This window comes from Schistocerca piceifrons, chromosome 2 (assembly GCF_021461385.2).
Source record: "Schistocerca piceifrons isolate TAMUIC-IGC-003096 chromosome 2, iqSchPice1.1, whole genome shotgun sequence".
NCBI classification, from domain to species: Eukaryota; Metazoa; Arthropoda; class Insecta; order Orthoptera; family Acrididae; genus Schistocerca; species Schistocerca piceifrons.
Genome location: NC_060139.1, coordinates 1060473424 through 1060493849, shown reverse-complemented (window position 1 = coordinate 1060493849; position 20426 = coordinate 1060473424). Strand labels below are relative to the sequence as shown.

The following is a 20426-nucleotide window of genomic DNA, read 5'->3' as shown; positions in this document are numbered from 1 at the left end:
ACTGCTGGATGTTGCGCAGTTGGTTCGCGTTCATGTATGGGAAAACCGAAAATCTGCCACACCGCTTAGTTAGTTTTTATCTAGCTTCCCATGTGGTACATGAGGATCTCATCATTTCTGTTTTGTTGTTCACTGTCTTTGGCTGTTTGAAATACTGCCATTTCACTGCATTCGTTCACATACTTACAGACATATTTGATGGATTTGACTGTATTGCACTTGTGTGTGCTTGGAACATTTTGGAAAGTAGTGTGTTATATGGTACTATCCACTGATCATCTGTTTCCAGTTTGTCACTGCCTCGTATTCGTATTTTGCTGTGAAGCCACCATTTTTGCGTGATTCTCTTCTGTATTTTGGATAACCATCAATTACAGTTTGTGTGTCGTCCAAGTATGTTTATATATACTGCTGAATTCAGGAGGAATTGAGGATGTGATTGATTGAATGTTTCATTGTCTCTGATCATATAGCGGTAAGCATAGAACTTCTTGGAAGTGACTTTTTTTCTTGTTTCTACACCTTTTCAGGTTGGATTTGTTTCACATAAAGAAATATCCATCCTCTCTGTGCTGAAATATTAATGGGTATTGGAGGGCACCATATGTACGGTGTGTCTCTGCAATGCATTGTAGTTCTCTTCTTCGTTGTACAGTTATGTCAAGACTTGTTTTCATTGTCCCAGTTACAATGGCAACTTTGTCTATCTGAGGTGCATTAAATTGCTGTTTCTCCAGGTGTCTTTTGTTGCTCAGATTATAAATTTATAGTCATTAGAAATCGTTCTGTCTGATGCTGGTTTGAATATGTGAATCAGTTGATTTTATTAGTCTGGGATCCTCTGTACATTTCGGACTACCACTCGTCTCACTCCACTGATATTTGTGCATTGTTGATCAGTTTCTGTTTCTTCATTTCTGATGAAATACGCTTGCAGAAATTTATGGTCTTAATTGAATATTGGTAATAATGATCCCATGTTGTGATAGATTTGTCCTTCTGATGAATAAAACATAGTATTTTTCACCTAGTTTGTGTTGATCAAAGTGATAGTGAAGGAAGTCGTTTGGGGGAGAGGCATTGTTCACTTTTATATTATGAGAAAAGCGTTTTGATTCTAGAGTTTCCCCAGTCATGTAATGTAAAAATTCCTTTGTAGGTACTTCCAGTGGTGGTAATCAAATTTTTCCATTCATGCAATAGAATTCTGGTGTTTCTGTACTGAATTTTTTCATGTTGCAAAATTGGCAGATGTTACTACTTTTGTTCCTTACATCTTCCACTTGTTATTCACAAGAGAAAATAACTCTCTCAGTGTGAGCATTACTTTCTGGTATGTTTGTAACAGAATCTACCAGCTTACCCAAGTTTTCAAAATTCACGTTATTTGATTTCAAAGTTGTTAAAACCTTTATCCATTTCTGGCTAACGCTATTCTCTAAAGAGACAGCCTTGTTAGAACTACAAAAATCCTCATATAATTCATTTTCATTTACACAATCTAGCCTGACACATGCATGTCATTGAATATTAATTGTTAGACATAGTTTAAAGAGTTTAATCCCACTATCATCAAATTTGTTAACTAAATGAGAATTCAATGAAGTTGTTATCACCCGTAGGTTTAAAATTTGAATCAAGAACAATGACTAACAATTTATGAGTACTACTGCCTAAAATATATATTCCTTCTTCTGTTAACTTCATCAACTGTACAGCTTCATGAGATTCCATAATACTAAGATCAGATATCTCCAAGTACTTCTCTTTTTGAATGAAAACATTTCCAGTATTCACAAAGAAACTAATATCAGCCTGAACAATTGTATTTACTTCTGTATTTTGGTTGCAAAAATACTTCTTCAAAACTTTAGGACAGTCTGAATCATCTGTGCTTTTAAAGTAGCTTTTTATAGGCTCCCAAATTTTTAAAAGCCTTTCAACAGCAAGTGTGAGAGATAACCATCTAGTATTGGCATAACCTTTTAGTATTTACATGCCACAGGATTTCAGCCCATTTAGCATAAAAAATTCAAAAAATGAGTTTAATGTTTCACTTCGTTTGGCAGAACAGAAAAAGTTACTTTGTTGTTGTTGCTGTGGTCTTCAGTCCTGAGACTGGTTTGATGCAGCTCTCCATGCTACTCGATCCTGTGCAAGTTTCTTCATCTCCCAGTACCTACTGCAACCTACATCCTTCTGAATCTGCTTAGTGTATTCATCTCTTGGTATCCCTCTACGATTTTTACCCTCCACGCTGCCCTCCAATACTAAATTGGTGATCCCTTGATGCCTCAGAACATGTCCTACCAACCGAGCTCTTCTTCTAGTCAAGTTGTGCCACAAACTTCTCTTCTCCCCAATCCTATTCAATACTTCCTCATTAGTTATGTGATCTACCGATATAATCTTCAGCATTCTTCTGTAGCACCACATTTACTATATATTTTCAATACTAACACTTCATCATCAACAACAACAACAACAACAACAACAACAATGGGTTGTCTGCCTAACGGCAGGTATTGACTGCAAACCCCTCCATGCTTCTCTGTCTTCTGCGTTTCTCGTCATTCTTTGGTGCCCTCCTTGTGGCCTGCTGACATCATCCAGCATCTGGAACCTCCTCCTGCCCTTCCCTCTCGTTCCCGGAATGAAACCTTCAGTTGGCTCTACTAGAAGGCAATCTCTTCTTAGATTGTGGCCTGTCCAGTTTAGGCTGTTGATATACTTTCCGGGATGTGAGGTCGTAGTCCAAGAACTTTTCTGCTCCTTTTCTTGGACCACGACCTCACATCCCGGAAAGTATATCAACAGCCATGTCACCCAGTCGTGGAAAGCCTTCATTCTACTGTCCAGTTTAGTTTCCTGTTCTTCAACGTCAGCAGCATCCTTCATTCTTCTCCAACTCTCCTCAGTACTTCATACCTGACTTTTATCAGTCCAGCTGATCTTCTCCATTCTACGCCATATCCACATTTCACAAGCTTCAATTCTCTTCTCATCCTGTTTTCTCGAAGTCCATGTTTCTGCTCCGTACAAGGCCACGCTCCATATTAAGCACTTAACCGGTTGCTTCCTTAATTCCTTGTTTAAACAACTAGTTAGGAGTCTTCTCTGCTTTTGAAATGCATCTTTCGCCAGAGCCATTCTCACTTCAATATCTTGTTGGCAATCAATGTCTTCTTTAATCCAACTTCCCAAATACTTGAATGCTCTTACCTGTTCTATGATTTCTGACCCCGATCTTAATTTTCACTTTTGTCTTCTTTAGGCCTATGACAATGCTTGTGGTTTTCTTTTTGTTAATTTTCATACCAAATGCTGCACAGGCTTCATTTAGCATTTGAATCAGCATCACTTGATTAACTGCGAGGATCGCCATGTTATCTGCAGATCTGATACGTCAACATCTACATATTGTAAACAGTTGCATGTATTTTTCATGGCATTATGAATCACATGGTTAAAGCAACTGACTTTGAGGATATTTTCATTCTCATTATTTAATAGTTTCACGATTGAAGGGTGCTTGCCATAATTTATGTTGCCACTATCAGCACAGTATGATGATTTATTACTTACATTCAAGTTATTATTTGACTTCAGTGAATTTTTTTTAACAACCTATTGCAGTTTCATCTGCCTGTTCTAAAAAATACAACAGTTTGTTTTCAGTTCCACTAAAGAAGTCAGAATGTTGTATTACAACTAGAAACATTTCCCTGTTCAGGTGATTGGAGGCATCTGTTGCTAAAGAAAAGAACAAGCTACATTTTATGGGGTCATTTAAAACTTCCAAGAAATTGTTCACATGACATGGGGCCAATATGTTCATTACGATCATTTCAGTTTTAGTTCACACACAAGATAGAGGGTGATGCAGAATAATGGGAATGTTTGAAATGAGCAGTGGCAGCCATGGGCAGATGCCAGCACTGCAGGTTCATGACATTTAGTGAGTAGACAGTCCGCCATTTCAGTAATCGTGGATCAGTGGAGTTGGACAACTACATGTGTTAGCCATAAAAATGTTTTATAAAAACAATGATTGGTAGCGGCGCAGAGGGAGTTTCGACGTTTTTATAATTTAGGACGTCATGATGCTGTTCTGTCGAAACATGCGATAAAATGTTGGATTAATAATTTGAAGAGGGATCTGCCCTCAAGAAGAAACCAACAGGAATGTGTTCTCTAGTGAACATTGATGTTGTATGTGAGCCCACAGCATTCAAATTGTAAGCAAGCAGCTGTGGTTGGAATGTCCCAGGAGAGTGTTTGAAGAATTGTTTATCTCGATTTAAAATTTCGTATGTACAAACTACAGATGGTGCAACAATTGAAGGACAACGATTTCCAGTTGTGATTAGGATTCTGTCAACAAATGATAACAAAAAATAAACAATGACGATGAATTTCCAAACAGGTTGTGGATATCAGATTCGGCACGTTCCCCTCTCACAGGTTATGTGAATAAACAGAACTACCATTACTGAGCAAACACATATCCTAATGATGTTCATGAGTGCCCTTGACATGCTAGTAAAGTGACAGTATGGTGTGGTGTTTCATCACATGGGATTATCGAACCCTATTTTTTCGCAAATGAACTGATTGTTGTGTGGAGATGTTATGATCTTTCATTACACATGCATTGAACAGCTTTCCAAACATTCAGGCAGCCTGGTTTCGACAGGATGGATCAACATGACACACTGCACGGCAATCAATGGCAGATGTACAAGAATTGTTCGGCAACCGTGTGATCTCATGATTCAGTAACATTCCCTGGCTCCCTAGATCACTAGATTTATCCATTTGCCATTTTTGTTTGTGCGGTTACCTCAAGAGCAAAGTCTACACAACTTGATCAAGAACCCTGGATGAGACAGAGAATTCAGGATCCAATTCACAGTATCCCAGCTGAGATGCTGCAGCGGTCATTGAAGGAATCTCAACAGCAGATTTCACGAATGTGTTCATACAGACGTAATTTTTTTAAAAATGATAAATGCCATCAATGTTTAGTAAATGGCAAAGTTGCAAGGTTTCAATTACTATGAAGGCAATTTGTTTCCTTCATCACTTCCAGTTTTATTGGATTGTAGAAATGTTCCCATTTTTCCGTGTCACTCTGTATTTTCTTTGACACATTAGATTCACTGAACACGTTTTTTGAAAGTTTTATTGCACATTCGAGGCTGCTACAGCTTAGATTGTGTTTTACTGTGCGGTAGACTAATGAAAGTTCACGAGCAATGGTTTTCACATCATCATTTGTTAGATCTTTGTCCAAGTGAGGAGAGTTGAAGAAAGTAGTTATCTTGGATGGAGTAGTGAGATCATTTGCTTTGCATTCATGATCTGCAAGCAAATACAAGAAGTTAACTCAGAAAATTACCAATTAGAACATGTTCAACAGTAAGATGTATTTTTTTATAATACATAGTAATACTTATTACCTGAAATATTCATGTGCTGTACACAGTCATGCTTGCTGCCATTTGCGATGCTAAACTGACGTTTGCAGATTGAACTGTTTACTTTATAAGTATTTGACCGTGCTGGTCCAGTCCAGGAATAGAAAGTTTCCCACTTTATAAGATATGTACACATATACTTCATGTTTCCTTTTTTGGTTGCTACCCATCATAAAATCTTGGAACAATGATTCACAGTAAGCACTGGCACTGAAACAAAGTCGTGTCTAACCACCCAAGTGTCGCTGGACCATTTTCTAAAATAATAGACGTAATGTCGATATACAATCAGTTGTCTGCTGTGCAATGTTTCAATGACTTCTACCATGCATTCAGAATTTAAATACTTAGAAAATATTTGTACATGTGTAAAAATAGCTAAAAACAGGTGAAAACTGCCCAATGAGCAGAAGATCATGAAAAAATATGTTCAAATATGGGAGAGTTCGTCGCTGTACACATTTCACATAAAAATGGGAACCTTCTTCATGCATGGGGTTAGAGGGCTACCGCATCATGTAACCCTTGATCGTACTGGGAAGCTTTTCTGAGTTTTAGGGCCATATGCACTGTACACTTACTTTTATAATATATATTGAATTGATTGGAATTCGAGTTAAATTCTCAGTGCTACATTTTTGCCAGTATCCCCCGTCTCTTTTTTTTGCCATCCCCTGTCTCCTGCCCCCCCCCCCCCCCCCCCCACCCCACCCCACCCCCGTCCTGTCCACCTCCAATTCATGGAGAAATTCTTAAGAGGTATATTAGATAAAAAAATTTGCTATTGAGACTATTAGTGTCTGACTCTCGCTTTTTTTTCTAGGGGTGTTCTTCCATTTGGACAACGAAAACGCTTGTGGGAGAAACACAGAGCAAAAACTCGGAAGCGTAGACCATCCACAGCATCAGCAGAAATAGTGTGTGGGAGCCAAGTTTGCATGAAGAATAGTCCAATGTATCAGCCAGGAGCTATAGGTTTGTTTTTATTTTGGACCTTTTATTATTCTGAATGTAATGTACTGTACTGTTGTTTTGACTGTAAACTGCTAATACTTTGGCAATTGAACACAAATGAATTTCAGATAACAATATGCTGAGTAAACAGATAGTGTCAGAATTGGACTCTATGTCTCATCTAATAATAAGGTAGAAAATATTTTACAGGCAGAACTGAAGCTTGAATAAATTAATGAACTACAATAGTAGAATAAGGAAGGGAAGATATAGGTATAATGTCCTCTCAACAGTGAGTCGTCAGAGATGGATCAGAGTTCAGACAGAAAGTGATGGCGGAGGAAATTGTCTATGTCCTCTTCAGAGGATCCACTCTGGTAATGTCTTATAAGGGGTTAGATACAGTAATCAAGCAGTAAAGTTAGGCTAGATTTTAATTTTTGTTCCTAAAAAATATGAATTTTAATTTCATGCAATGTATTGTGTGAAGTACGCATACAGACAACAAGAAAACCAGGCACTTGGATAAGGAACTACTTCACTAATGCCATAATTAAGTTAAAATTCAGTGTTGCAAAAATGTTGATTTTTTGCAGTTTCCTTGATAACTCAATTTGTAATAAACATTTTGCATTTATTTTTATCGGGTTTTAACCCATAGGTGAAACATTCATTAGGATCGTCAGTTCACTCCTTGTGTAATGTTTAACAATAAATTTGAGTTCCTTATTGGTTATATTTTAAGCCAAAGAGGTTTCCAAAACAAAACAAAAAATTCGCTTCAAAATTTTATTTCATTTTGAAGTCCTATTTCTCAAATGAAACGCCTCCAATTTTTAGCATAACGATCATTTGAAAGAGTTTATTTCATGGGGACATTCTATGAATAGTCTGTAAATGAAAAAAAGATAAATACCTGCTGCAGTGTTTTCAGAAGTTCAATATTTAGTTCATAATGGATTGCAGATTCAGTGGTAATCAGAGTACAGATTGTCAGGACGCTGAGGTTTCACAACATTTTAATTGGATGGATAGATAGATACTCATTTTGTTCCATATATGTGTTAATTTTCCTTGTGCAGTTCCTAATTGAATATTTGAGAAAGTGAAATAAATAAAAGATCTTAAACATATTTTTTTGTAGATTTATTATTTCTAGTATTGAATCCATTAACTGAGCTTCTGATATGAAAAATAGATTATTTGTGACAAGTTTCATTCAGAGCCTGTTACTTGCTCCAGTTGGACATGAAGCACAGGAAGTTTAAATACATGGATTGAACTGGCTTCTTTCTATTATTTTCAGAAGTTTTTGATTCATGGGCATACATATACAATATCCTGAAATCATCGCCAGAGGTGTCAAAAATATAATTGTCAGAAGAAATCCTAAGCCTGACTGGGAATTAAACCCCAGACATTTAATCTGAGTCACGTGGAATGTAAAGTGTACCAGAACACCCAGTGTGAAACTCCGTCCACTTTTTTCTTTAAAACAAATGAGCCTTGCTACTGTTTTTTCCTATGGCAGTACCAAAGCTATGTTATCGGTTGACACTAGTCGGCAACAGCACATGCGCTGACTAGCTCTACTTACTTCATTTCTCCTAGCCGGGTGCTGACTTCCTAATTGCCTCCTACAGTAGAGTTGGAGGTAACTGGAAGGAGTGTGCTAGTGAGATAATCCCACCTAACCACCAATTAACCACATAGACTACCTGGGTCCAAGCAAATTGTAACAATAGTCCAGCCTCACAAAACTTAGGTTGTGTGACATTGACAGAGTTAAAGAAAGATCACTGCCACATGACACACAGCTATCTCCTTCAGAAAACAAGCCACTGTAGTGAGCCATTCTCTGTCACACAAATGCTGCCCTCCCTTTTAAATGACATACTGGTTAATATAGAGAAACTGTGAAAATCCCAAGTCCAGTTTGCTCGTGTTTCTGAATTGGCTGAGAACATTGTGTAAGAGATAACTGTTGTTTGTTAGGGACATATTATTCTTATTTTATTTTTGCCTTAAGTCAAGCCCTAATATTTCGTGTCGTATATGTGTGTGCATGTACACCTGTGACATGTGGCTTTAGATCACTTTAGGTAAAATTTGATACTTGATTTTTTTTTTTTTTTATGCAAGGATTCTAAAGACCAAAGTGTTGAACTTCAAGAATCTTCAGTTGATCAGTCCCTTGTGATTGATATGAACAGTTCTGCTCTATTCTGAGATGTGCAGTGACTGAAGATGATGTGAAGGTGTTTCCTGGTCTTGTTATGTAATTGCAATTTAGATTTGATCACTTCGGGAAAGTTGCGAGAGCTTGTCATTGAACATCATTTTGTACATCGTGAATTCCAATATATGGCTTCTAGGCAATTGGTCATATTTGTGAGACAATTAAAAGTGTAGGTGTGTGCGTGCGTGCGTGTTTGTGTGTGTACAGTGAAAAAAATCTAATCAATAACAAAATGTACTGTATTTAAGGTTCTCCCCCATCCCATTCTAATGTGCTCCACATTTGTTTGTATATGCATGTGAGCTTGAGAGTGTGTGTGTGTTTGTTTTCAGACAGATGTAGCATGACCAGAACTCAGGAACATAACTTTTTCTTTAACAGGTTTCACCATATCGGGTGGGGTCCCAAAAGTGGGCCAGCTGCTGAATGCTGCATGGAATTTGACTGATGTATGCCGTTTCAAGCTGCTAAATACAACTGCACCTGATCAGCAACGTCGCGATGCACAGAGCTCATCTGGAACATTGCCGGCTCCTAGTTCCAGTAAAAGCAACAGCCACAAGGAAACAGCCGATAGGTTGGATATGCCACCACCTCCCTCACCTGCTTCCAGCACGTGCAGTGATACAGGCAGCATTACCACCAGTCACAGTGAGTACTTTTACATAACTCTCTGAATTGTAAAGTGATTATTCACCTTTTAACTGTACACAGTAATTGAACAAAATGAACTCATTGCTATGTATCTTAAGCTTCAGGGTTGATGTATTATACAGGAAAATGTATTGCTACTGACAAGAGATACTTGAGTTCCTAAATGTCATTAGAGTGAGGGATACATGCAATTAGCTTGTATTGGGATTTATGTCTAAGCCATTGCTTATTTAAGCAGCAAAATATAAAATATTAACCTAATCCTTTTGACTAACTGTTGACATATCTCTGTCCTCGGGGAACTATACTACACTTCCCAGAGTTATAGGGGATTGTTAAGTGTGTTTGGTGGTATATTTCTTGATAGTTATGATTCGTCACTGAATTTCACAAAAATAATTTTTCCATGTTCTCTCTAGTGCTGCTGCTGTTGTTGATACATAGAGTTATATGTAAATTAGCACTACAGCTGCTGGTAAGAAGATAATTTTTGCTAACACAGAATGTTTCCTTTGAACATTTTCAGGTGACTTGTATTGGACACACACATTGAAATATGTAGCTATCACTAGTGAAAATTAAACAGTTTTCTGATGGTAATTGAGGCCGTGGTATACATACATCATATTGCAGTTGACAGACTTTTAGCATGTTATTTATTACAGCGTAGCAGTGCGTTTTTCAGATAAATTCTGCCTGAAAATATATATATATATATATATATATATAATGGAAGGAAACATTCCACGTGGGAAAAATTATATATAAAAACAAAGATGAGGTGACTTACCGAACAAAAGTGCTGGCAGGTCGATAGACACACAAACATACACACAAAATTCAAGCTTTCGCAACAAACTGTTGCCTCATCAGGAAAGAGGGAAGGAGAGGGGAAGACGAAAGGAAGTGGGTTTTAAGGGAGAGGGTAAGGAGTCATTCCAATCCCGGGAGCGGAAAGACTTACCTTAGGGGGAAAAAGGACAGGTATACACTCGCACACACGCACATATCCATCCACACATACAGACACAAGCAGACATATTTCGTCTTCCCCTCTCCTTCCCTCTTTTCTGATGAGGCAACAGTTTGTTGCGAAAGCTTGAATTTTGTGTGTATGTTTGTGTTTGTTTGTGTGTCTATCGACCTGCCAGCGCTTTTGTTTGGTAAGTTTCATCATCTTTCTTTTTAGATATATTTTTCCCACGTGGAATGTTTCCCTCTATTATATATATATATATATATATATATATATATATATATATATATACACACACACACACACACACACACACACACACACACACACACACACACAAAGATGATGTGACTTACCAAACGAAAGCGCTGGCACGTCGATAGACACACAAACATACACACAAAATTCAAGCTTTCGCAACAAACTGTTGCCTCATCAGGAAAGAGGGAAGGAGAGGGAAAGACGAAAGGATGTGGGTTTTAAGGGAGAGGGTAAGGAGTCATTCCAATCCCGGGAGCGGAAAGACTTACCTTAGGGGGGAAAAAGGACAGGTATACGTTTCCCATATATATATATATATATATATATATATGAAACATTCCACGTAGGAAAAATATATCTAAAAACAAAGATGATGTGACTTACCAAATGAAAGTGCTGGCAGGTCGACAGACACACAAACATACACACGCCCCCGGTGTAAAACCTGTCCCATGCACCCTCCCATCACCACCTACTCCAGTCCTGTAACCTGGAAGGTGTACACGATCAAAGGCAGAGCCACGTGTGAGAGCACCCACGTGATCTACCAACTGACCTGCCTACACTGTGACACATTCTATGTGGGAATGACCAGTAACAAACTGTCCATTCGCATGAATGGACACAGGCAGACAGTGTTTGTTGGTAATGAGGATCACCCGGTGGCTAAACATGCGTTGGTGCACGGCCAGCACATCTTGGCACAGTGTTACACCGTCCGGGTTATCTGGATACTTCCCACTAACACCAACCTATCCGAACTCCGGAGATGGGAACTTGCTCTTCAATATATCCTCTCTTCCCGTTATCCACCAGGCCTCAATCTCCGCTAATTTCAAGTTGCCGCCACTCATACCTCACCTGAGAGAGAGAGAGAGAGAGAGAGAGAGAGAGAGAGAGAGAGAGAGAGAGAGAGAGAGATGATGTGACTTACCATACGAAAGCGCTGGCAGGTCGATAGAAACAAAAACAGACACATACATACACACAAAATTCAAGCTTTCGCAACAAACTGTTGCCTCATCAGGAAAGAGGGAAGGAGAGGGAAAGACGAAAGGAAGTGGGTTTTAAGGGAGAGGGTAAGGAGTCATTCCAATCCCGGGAGCGGAAAGACTTACCTTAGGGGGGAAAAAAGGACGGGTATACACTCCCGCGCACACACACATATCCATCCACACCACAACGAAAGCGCTGGCATGTCGATAGACACACAAAAATACACACAAAATTCCAGCTCTCGCAACCAACGGTTGCTTCGTCAGGAAAGAGGGACGAAGCAATAGTTGGTTGTGAGAGCTGGAATTTTGTGTGTATTTTTGTGTTTGTTTGTGTGTCTATCTACGTGCCAGCGCTTTCGTTTGGTGGGTCACATCATCTTTGTTTTTAGATGTATTTTTCCCACGTGGAATGTTTACTGAAAATTTTGCAAGTATTGGGAGTGGAGATGGATGATGTGAAAATTATAGCAAGAGCACTAAAGGAAGTGTCAGAGAAGCAGAATGTGTCTACACTCTTGCATGCTCAGATCTCATAAGTAATGGTGCATTTTCCCATATAGACATGTATATGTTGTGATGAAGATGAATTCTGCTCCATACTAGAATGCTGTGGCTCTGTGCTGAATTCCAAAAAATTTTTCTGCCGACCATAACCTTCACTTTGCGTCCTATGGAAACATACAGTGCACCCTTCAGCAAATGGGAAGGCCGGAGTGCAGTAGCACAGTCCGATGACATGTCTATGGGGCCTGACCAAATCCATAGTTGGATGTTGAAACATCTTTGCAGTGGAAACTTCACCTGTATTGTCTTCATCTTGGCAAGAAGAGGAATTCAAATAATAGTGGCTTCAATATACTGACAGTGATGCCTTTTTGCCAAATAAAGGCCCAGATATTGTAAACATTTGGAAGACAGTCTTAGTGACCAAAGTGTAATTCACCCTACTTGGAAAGATCATTTACTGTCTGCAGTGGTGTCTTGAATTACGAGATCTCTCTTCTTGGCTGCAGCGAAATTTCTGCATGTTACGAACTATGACCGACCACGTGTTGTGCTTGCAAACTGCAATTAGAGAAACTTTTCTACTTGGACACCATTTAATTCTTGTATTTTTCAAGTTAGAAAAAGTGTATGGCACCACCCATCATAATAGTGTTCCGTTCTTCATGAATGGGAATTCTAAGACTGCTTGCCAATTTTCATCCAAAAACTCTTTGTCGCTTTGTATTTTCTGGGCTGGATAGGGGCCACTTGCAGCAATCTCTGTGTTCAACAGAATTTTAGCATGCAGTCATTGTTTCTGCACGCGACTATATTTGCAATTGCCATCGTAACTGTTGTATGTAATGAGTTCTGATTTGCCCACAAGAATCCTTTATGCATGCCTACTGTTGAGCACAACTTCAAGAAGCCATGAGCAGCATACAAAACTTGGATTTTGAAGTGCGGATATGATTTGTTCCCTCCAAAACCCTTTTAATGACCTGCAGACGCATCATTTCACCTGTCAGACTGACATCTACTCAAGAGATGAACTGTTAGGTGTTCATCAGAGTTCATCAGTTAATGTGTATTGTGTTTTCCCATATGCAGAATTTTCAACTTTCCATCCATCGAAGGACAGTTTTAATATTTTATGGTTCAGGTGGGACAGATCAACAGAAAAAAAAACTTCCTAATACATAAATGTATAGTGATGTTAATAAATTCATCTTGTTCAATAAATACTTTTCTCGCTATTTCAAGTGCGCATTATATGTCCTCTCCACATAGGGGTTCATGAGTTATTTTACTGCCTAATAACAGACCTTATTTACAAGCTTTAATGTTTCATTTCGTAATCCTTTTCCCTCAAGCATCACTTGATTTAATTCGACTAAATTCCATTATCCATGTTTTACTTTTGTTGATATTCATGTTATAGACTTAATTCAAGACTTTATCCATGCTATTCAACCATTCCTCCAAGTTCCTTGCTGTTGTGGTAGAATTAACAGTGCCATCTACAAACATCATACCTTTTATTTCTTCTCCTTAAACTTTAATTCTCTTTCCAAATGTACCCTTGATTTCTTTTATTCTCGCTCAGTGCACAGACTGAATAACATCGGGGATAGGCTACAACACTGTCTCGCCCCTTCCCTTTCATGTCCTTCACTCTCATCACAGCAGATGTAAATAACCCTTTGCACACAGTTTTTTTTCCCTATTAACTTCAGGATTTCAAACATTTTATTCCAGTCAACTTATTTGTAAACTTATGTAAGTCTTCAAATTTTATATAGGTTTGGCTTTCTTTGTGTCTGTTTTGTAAGGTAAGTCATGTGGTCACTGCTAACTCACGTGGTCTCATATTTCTCTTGACCGAAACTGTTCTTCCCTGATCTTCTATCGATGTTTTCATTTTTCTGTAAATAATTTATCAGTATTTTGCAGCCCTGACTTATCAAACTGATGGTTCTATAATATTTACATTTTTCGATTATTCTGATGGAGTGTCATCTACTCCAGATTCCATGTTTCTATTTAAGGATGCGAATGCTCTGTCAAATTCTCAAGTCTCCAGTCTCATTTTATCTTCTCTTTCCTTTTGCCTTCAAGTTCATTTTCTTTGTGTAGTCTTTCAGCCTCCTCTTCTTTACTTAGTACCAGCCTATCATCCAAGCTCTTGAAACTCATAGAGGTATTTATTCTACAAAGTCCCATCTCCCCATTAGGGGCGTCTACCTTTCCTATAGTAATTCATGCTTTTACAGTTCACATTTTCTCTCACTCCCCCAAACCATTCGTGCTTTCCCATTTGTAATTCTTCAAACTATTTTTAAACATCTGTATTTTATCTGCTTCATTAGCTGTGTTTTATGTTTTGTCCTTTCAATCAGTGAAATTCAATATCTTGTGTGTTATTCGATTTGGAGAATACTGGGAAAATGCGGTCTACAGAGGAGATTGCTTTCAAATCACTTGTACGAAGGCCTAACATCTGTTGTTGAATGTGTACAGAGAAGGGCAGCATGAATGTGACAGGTTTGTTTGACCCCATGAGAGAGTGTCGCAGAGATGCTGAAGAAACTGAACAGGCAGATTCTTGAAGATACAAGTAAACTATCCTGACAAAGCCTACCTACAAAGTTCCAAGGACCAGCTTTGAATGATGTCGCAAGGAATATACTACAACCCACTGTTTATCGCTCAAATAGGGGTTGTGAGGACAAGATTAATTACGTCACACACACAGACATTTAAATAATATGCCTTCCCCGCACTCAATATGTGAATAGAATGAGAAGAAACCCTAATAACTGGTACAATGGAGTGTACCCTCTGTCATGCACTTCACAGCGGTTTGCAGAATATAGATGTAGATGTCTGCTGGGTCTTGTCATTTAGCCTATTTGGTCATCTGCTGCCTTCACTAGTTCATCTCTCAAAGCTACCCATTTGTCTTTTGTTGTATTCTTTTTCACTCTTTCATTCAATAGTTTCCAAATGCTGCCTTTGAAAGTACATACAACTTCTGGGTGTTCCAGTTTATACAGTCTGCATCTCTGTAAATTCTTACTTTTCTGCAATTTCTTCCATTTCAATCTGCAGGTCATAACCAATAAATTATGGTCCCCAAGACTCCGCACCTGCCTGCCTTTGGAATTGTTTTGCAGATTGAAATTTGGTTTCTGAATCTCTGTTTTATCGTTACATAATCTCACCTCTGGTGTCTCCAGGCCCCAGTACATGTTAATTTTTTCACATTCCTGAATAAAGTGTTAGCAATGAGTAAATTGTGCTGTGTGTCAAATTCTACCAAGTAGTCTCCCTTTTTATTCCCTTTTTCCTGTTTGTTTTCTAATACTGAATTTCAGGCCACCACCAATATTAATTTTTTCTGTCATTTTGATCTGAAATATTTCTTTTGTCCACCATACAAGCTTTCATTATCACCTTCATTTGCAGAGTGGTCATATATACATGCACTTTGCGCTGTGTTGTGTGTTTGAAAATTTAATCAGCATTCTGTTCTAATAATGTTGTTATTAAAATTGGACAAAAGAAGTGAGTTGCCAGTGTTTTGATGGTATCATTCCCACTACCTGCATATTAGACCGCTACCTTGTATGATTAACTCAGCTGCTGAATAGTCAGCCTGTAGATTACCAAATGATGAACTGCTTCATGATATCTATTGTTTAGTGAAGAGTTACTTGAAGTAAGGTTTCAAGAATTCTGAGGCCTTTGCAACAAGGAAACAAAGAAGATATTTCAGTAAATTTTCACAAGATGTCTGTCATCATGAAGGTTTTCATAGAGCCCCGAAATTGGTATTCCAAGCCTACTATTTCAACCTTATACATATGACAAGCTGTATTACCACAGACAAATATTTCTGTAGTGAGTGAATCTTGTACTCACAAGTGTGCTGCTCAGTTAAAGGTATGTGCCTGGCACTCTCACACCAATCTTTTTGTGGGTCATCTATCAGAATTCTCCCTGTGAGCACCAGTTTGTAACTCTCTTATTAGATAAAGATTTTTTTCGATCATATTTTCGTGATAAGGATTGTGGCAAAACACCACTTTCTAATTCTTCTTCAACCTGTTTCATGTGGACCCTTTCCACTTCAGCGTAATATCTGTCTCGTCCCCTGTGATGGCTCCACGAAACCCGTTTCAGTATGGAAGCCCACGGACCTCAACAATACAAGGTGTCCCACTCAAAGCTCGCTGATTTCAAGGACTCAGGGGAGAGAAACCATAGCATATACAACAATGAAAAATGCACCACATTGCAGAGCATCTCAAAGAATTTATAGTCCCATGTCAGAAGTACCAAGTATCGTCACCTGAGTGCAGAGTGAAGTGAAAATGGCGACTCCATAGCAGCACACGCAAGCAGTAGTGTGGTTTGCAGAAACAAAATCGCCGATAACTAAATTATTGTCGTGCGTATGAATGTGATCCACCTGATATGCAAACAATTAAGGAATCGTATAGGAAGTTTCTGGCTACAGGAAGTGTTCTGAAACATTCTGGCGGTGCACGTTATGGAGTTTTAGAAGAGACAGTTGGGGACATACGACAAACATTTCTCAGAAGTCAGTTCGTTGAGCATCTAGGCAATGTGATGTACCTTGATCAACATTGCAACGTGTAGTTCACCAGCGTCTTTGTATGTGTGCTTACAGAGTGAAAATTCTGCAACAGCTGACGCCGAACGACAAACCATACTGACAACAGTTTGCTGCGGATATGCTGCAGCATATTTATATGGATACCAGCTTTCTGGAAAGAGGTTTATTCTCAGATGAGGAAACCTTTCATCTATCAGGAAGGGTTAACAAGCATAATGTTCAGATTCTGGGTTTGCAAAATCTGCACATTGTCATTGAACATGTTTGTGATAGCCATTTTCACTTCATGCGACCATGCTGCACTCTGGCGACAATACATGGCACTTCTGACGTGGGAATATAAATTCTTTCAGATGCTCTACAATGTGGTGCATTTTTCATTGTCATATCTGTTGTGAGTTTTTTCCCCTGTGTCTCTGCAATCAGGGAGTTTTGAGTTGGACACCCTGTACTTCACTGTCTGCACCTTGCCTCTCCCTTTCAATCTCGAAACAACTTCGGATCACACATTCCATTGTGGTGAAGGGCTTGCAAAGGGCTTTACAGGTGGGCAGTTCCGAATAGACCTCCTTTGACCTTTCGCACCCTATAATCAGCTACGAAGGTCAATTTCTCATTATTACCCAATTTTAATGATATCAATATAATAGAAGGAAACATTCCACGTGGGAAAAATTATATATAAAAACAAAGATGAGGTGACTTACCGAACGAAAGCGCTGGCAGGTCGATAGACACACAAACAAACACAAACACAAACATACACACAAAGTGTTTGTTTGTGTGTCTATCGACCTGCCAGCGCTTTCGTTCGGTAAGTCACCTCATCTTTGTTTTTATATATAATTTTACCCAATTTTAAGTTAGAGTGGAAGTAATCCCTATGAGAACCATGGCTTTAAGCAACTTTTATTGCCCATTGAAATGAGGAATGTCATCTTCAAAGTCCTTCCTAGTTTTCCAAAAGCACTTGTCAAAATGTTTGTCCATCCCACGAAATAATCCGCTCTATCCTCTGGCAAATTTTGCTTCTAACCCTTTTTGCGTGGTCTGTACCTGTGTGAAAGGCCCAACCATGAGATCATTCCTGTTCACAAACATGTCATGTATCAGTCCAGTCTCACTCACTGGGTAAATTCCTGTGGATTTTAAAGGACTTAAATGTAGCAAGCATAACTAGTCTTGTCATTGTTGAATATATCCTGTCATATGTTGATGGTGTTAGGACAGCAACCAGCCACAAATTTACTTTCAGTCCCTTTATTCAAAGGGTACTGTTACCGGTTTCGACTCGTTGTGATTCATCCTCAGACGGTTTACACGCTTTCTTTATGACAAAAAAACACCACGTCATAAAGAAAGCGTGTAAAAGGTTAGGTTAGGTTAGGTTCGGTTAGGTAAACTGTCTGAGGATGAATCACAATGATTCGAAACCGTTAGCGGTACCCTTTGAACAGCCACGGACTCCATCATGTCATCATATAACAAAATTGCATATCCTGTCATAAGTGGGGCCACAATGTGTTACTATCATTGCAGCTGCTGGACATGCTTTATCACAGAGGCAACTCTAACCAGCCTGTTATTCATAAGGTTGGCACCAACTCCAATGAAATTGCACTTGTGAGAACTGTTCCTCCAGGACACTCTTTCCTTCCCAAATCTCCCTTGCCTTTGTACTGTATGCACCTCTACACTGATTGCCATATTTTTTCTGCCCAGCTTCCTTCCCTTCGCCAGCTTTTAGTTCACTTCTCACTTTTCTTGCCTCGTTCCCTTTTGCACCCACTGTTGATGTCGATATAAAGATGGAGTGAAAATTTCTTTGCCTTGCGTAGAGGTGGCACTGGAAGAAGTGAAGTTTAGATGCAGATAAAACAGTGATACAATTTGAGGAAGAATATCAATTTTTTACTGTATAATGTAATTGGATAGATAAAAAACCTGCTCACCAATTACAGATTTCAATGCTGGGCATTGTGGTTATGACCTCCATCACAGGACCGAGCGAGGTGGCGCAGTGGTTAGCACACTGGACTCTCATTCGGGAGGATGACGGTTCAATCCCGTCTCCGGCCATCCTGATTTAGGTTTTCTGTGATTTCCCTAAATCGTTTCAGGCAAATGCCGGGATGGTTCCTTTGAAAGGGCACGGCCGATTTCCTTCCCAGTCCTTCCCTAACCCGAGCTTGCGCTCCGTCTCTAATGACCTCGTTGTCGATGGGACGTTAAACACTAACCACCACCACCTCCATCACAGATGCATCAAAAGGAGGAGAAGAATGTGGGTAAGAGGGGGTGTGATGACCTTCCAATTGGGCGACATGTCCACGGTGGCATTGGGCAGAGTTGTGGTGAGATTTGGTGCCAATGTGACACCATTAACCCATTTACACCGCCACATGAACTTCTTAGATGTGCCCACCCACCCTCCCACCCCCCTCCAACAGGTGTTGACACCTTGCTGTTTAAAGCATTGTCACAGAGCGCCACACTTTTTCCCTTAGCAGAGGAAAATTATACACAAATTTCAAACTTCAGTGTTGCAATGGATGGGAAATGGAGTTTTGGAAAAATGATCCTTTAATTCTGTTGCACATTGTATTATTTGGGCTGGTATGTAAAAGAATATTTGTATTCACGTGTATGCAGGTAAAAACTGCATATGTTAGTAATGTATTTCAAAGCATAAACAATGTTGATAAAACACACCAGAGGAATTATTGTGCTGGTGTTTTGTTACACACTGAGAATTTACCTGCATACTGCTCCACCATTTGCTATGGTGACAGTGATGTCAGCGGTGCAGAGAATCGGTGGTGGCAACAGAAGTGCAGTTTTTGTGGAGACAGTAGCATTGCACGTGTTGTCTCTTAATGCAGACCATCTATGAGTGAGCTCTTGTACCACCCTGATAACCGTTGGTCTTTCTTCTGAGGTTAACTTCAGAGAATCGGATGCACTGGCTTCCTCCCAGGGTGCCACACCTCTTTGGTTTTGGAGGCAAGTTCCTCACGCAGGAACTACAGAATTTGTCACTATTAAGTTTCCTGGTAAGATCAGCTTAGTGTGAGACCTGTGACTGGCTTTATCTTTTGTCTTCTCCACTGAGCATGCAGAACAGCTTTGGTATGAATTCCTGCTTCCCCCACCCAAGAAGACACAATCATACAACTACATTCCCCCCAACAGCTAACCATTAGCCATGTGTTGCTGCCAGTTCCTCTCCATTGTCTCCCTTGCTCACATCATTCATCAATTGTTTTTTAAAAAAAGTCTGTGAACAGCTCTTGACCTCAATATCACAATGTATTGATTTGATTGGTTGATTTCTTTGTTAAACCGTGAAAAAATTTTCATTGTATGGATTTTGTCATTCAGAATTGAAAATAAACAGCTCAAAATTACTTTCTAACACAATTTCTTTTAATCTTGTTTTTTAGTCTTAGCTAATTATTGTATATGTATATTGTATATGTATTACAGAATTTCTTAATTAAATAACCTGTTGTAATTCAGGTACCCCATTTGCCGTATAAAAGCTTTTATTTTACAAATAATGTTTTAGTTTTGTTTTGAAAGAACAGATAATATCTATGTCTTTTATGTGTTGTGGTAATTTATTATATATAATTGGATGGCACTGTACAAGAAACCCAGAGTTTTAACTTAATTTTTTCTGTGCATATGAAAAGTACACTTCTTTTAGATTCATAATTATGTACTAAACAGTTTT

At 38.9% G+C, this 20426-nt stretch overlaps 1 protein-coding gene across 1 annotated transcript in view; it reads left to right on the top strand.

The window, feature by feature from the left end:
* LOC124777488 (E3 ubiquitin-protein ligase UBR5) overlaps positions 1 to 20426 on the top strand; it is a 344177-nt gene that overhangs the window by 65018 nt on the left and 258733 nt on the right. The window contains exons 8-9 of the mRNA XM_047252926.1: positions 6304 to 6455; positions 9055 to 9324. Of these exons, the coding sequence (XP_047108882.1) occupies positions 6304 to 6455; positions 9055 to 9324 (422 nt within the window). The remainder of the gene's footprint in view (positions 1 to 6303; positions 6456 to 9054; positions 9325 to 20426) is intronic.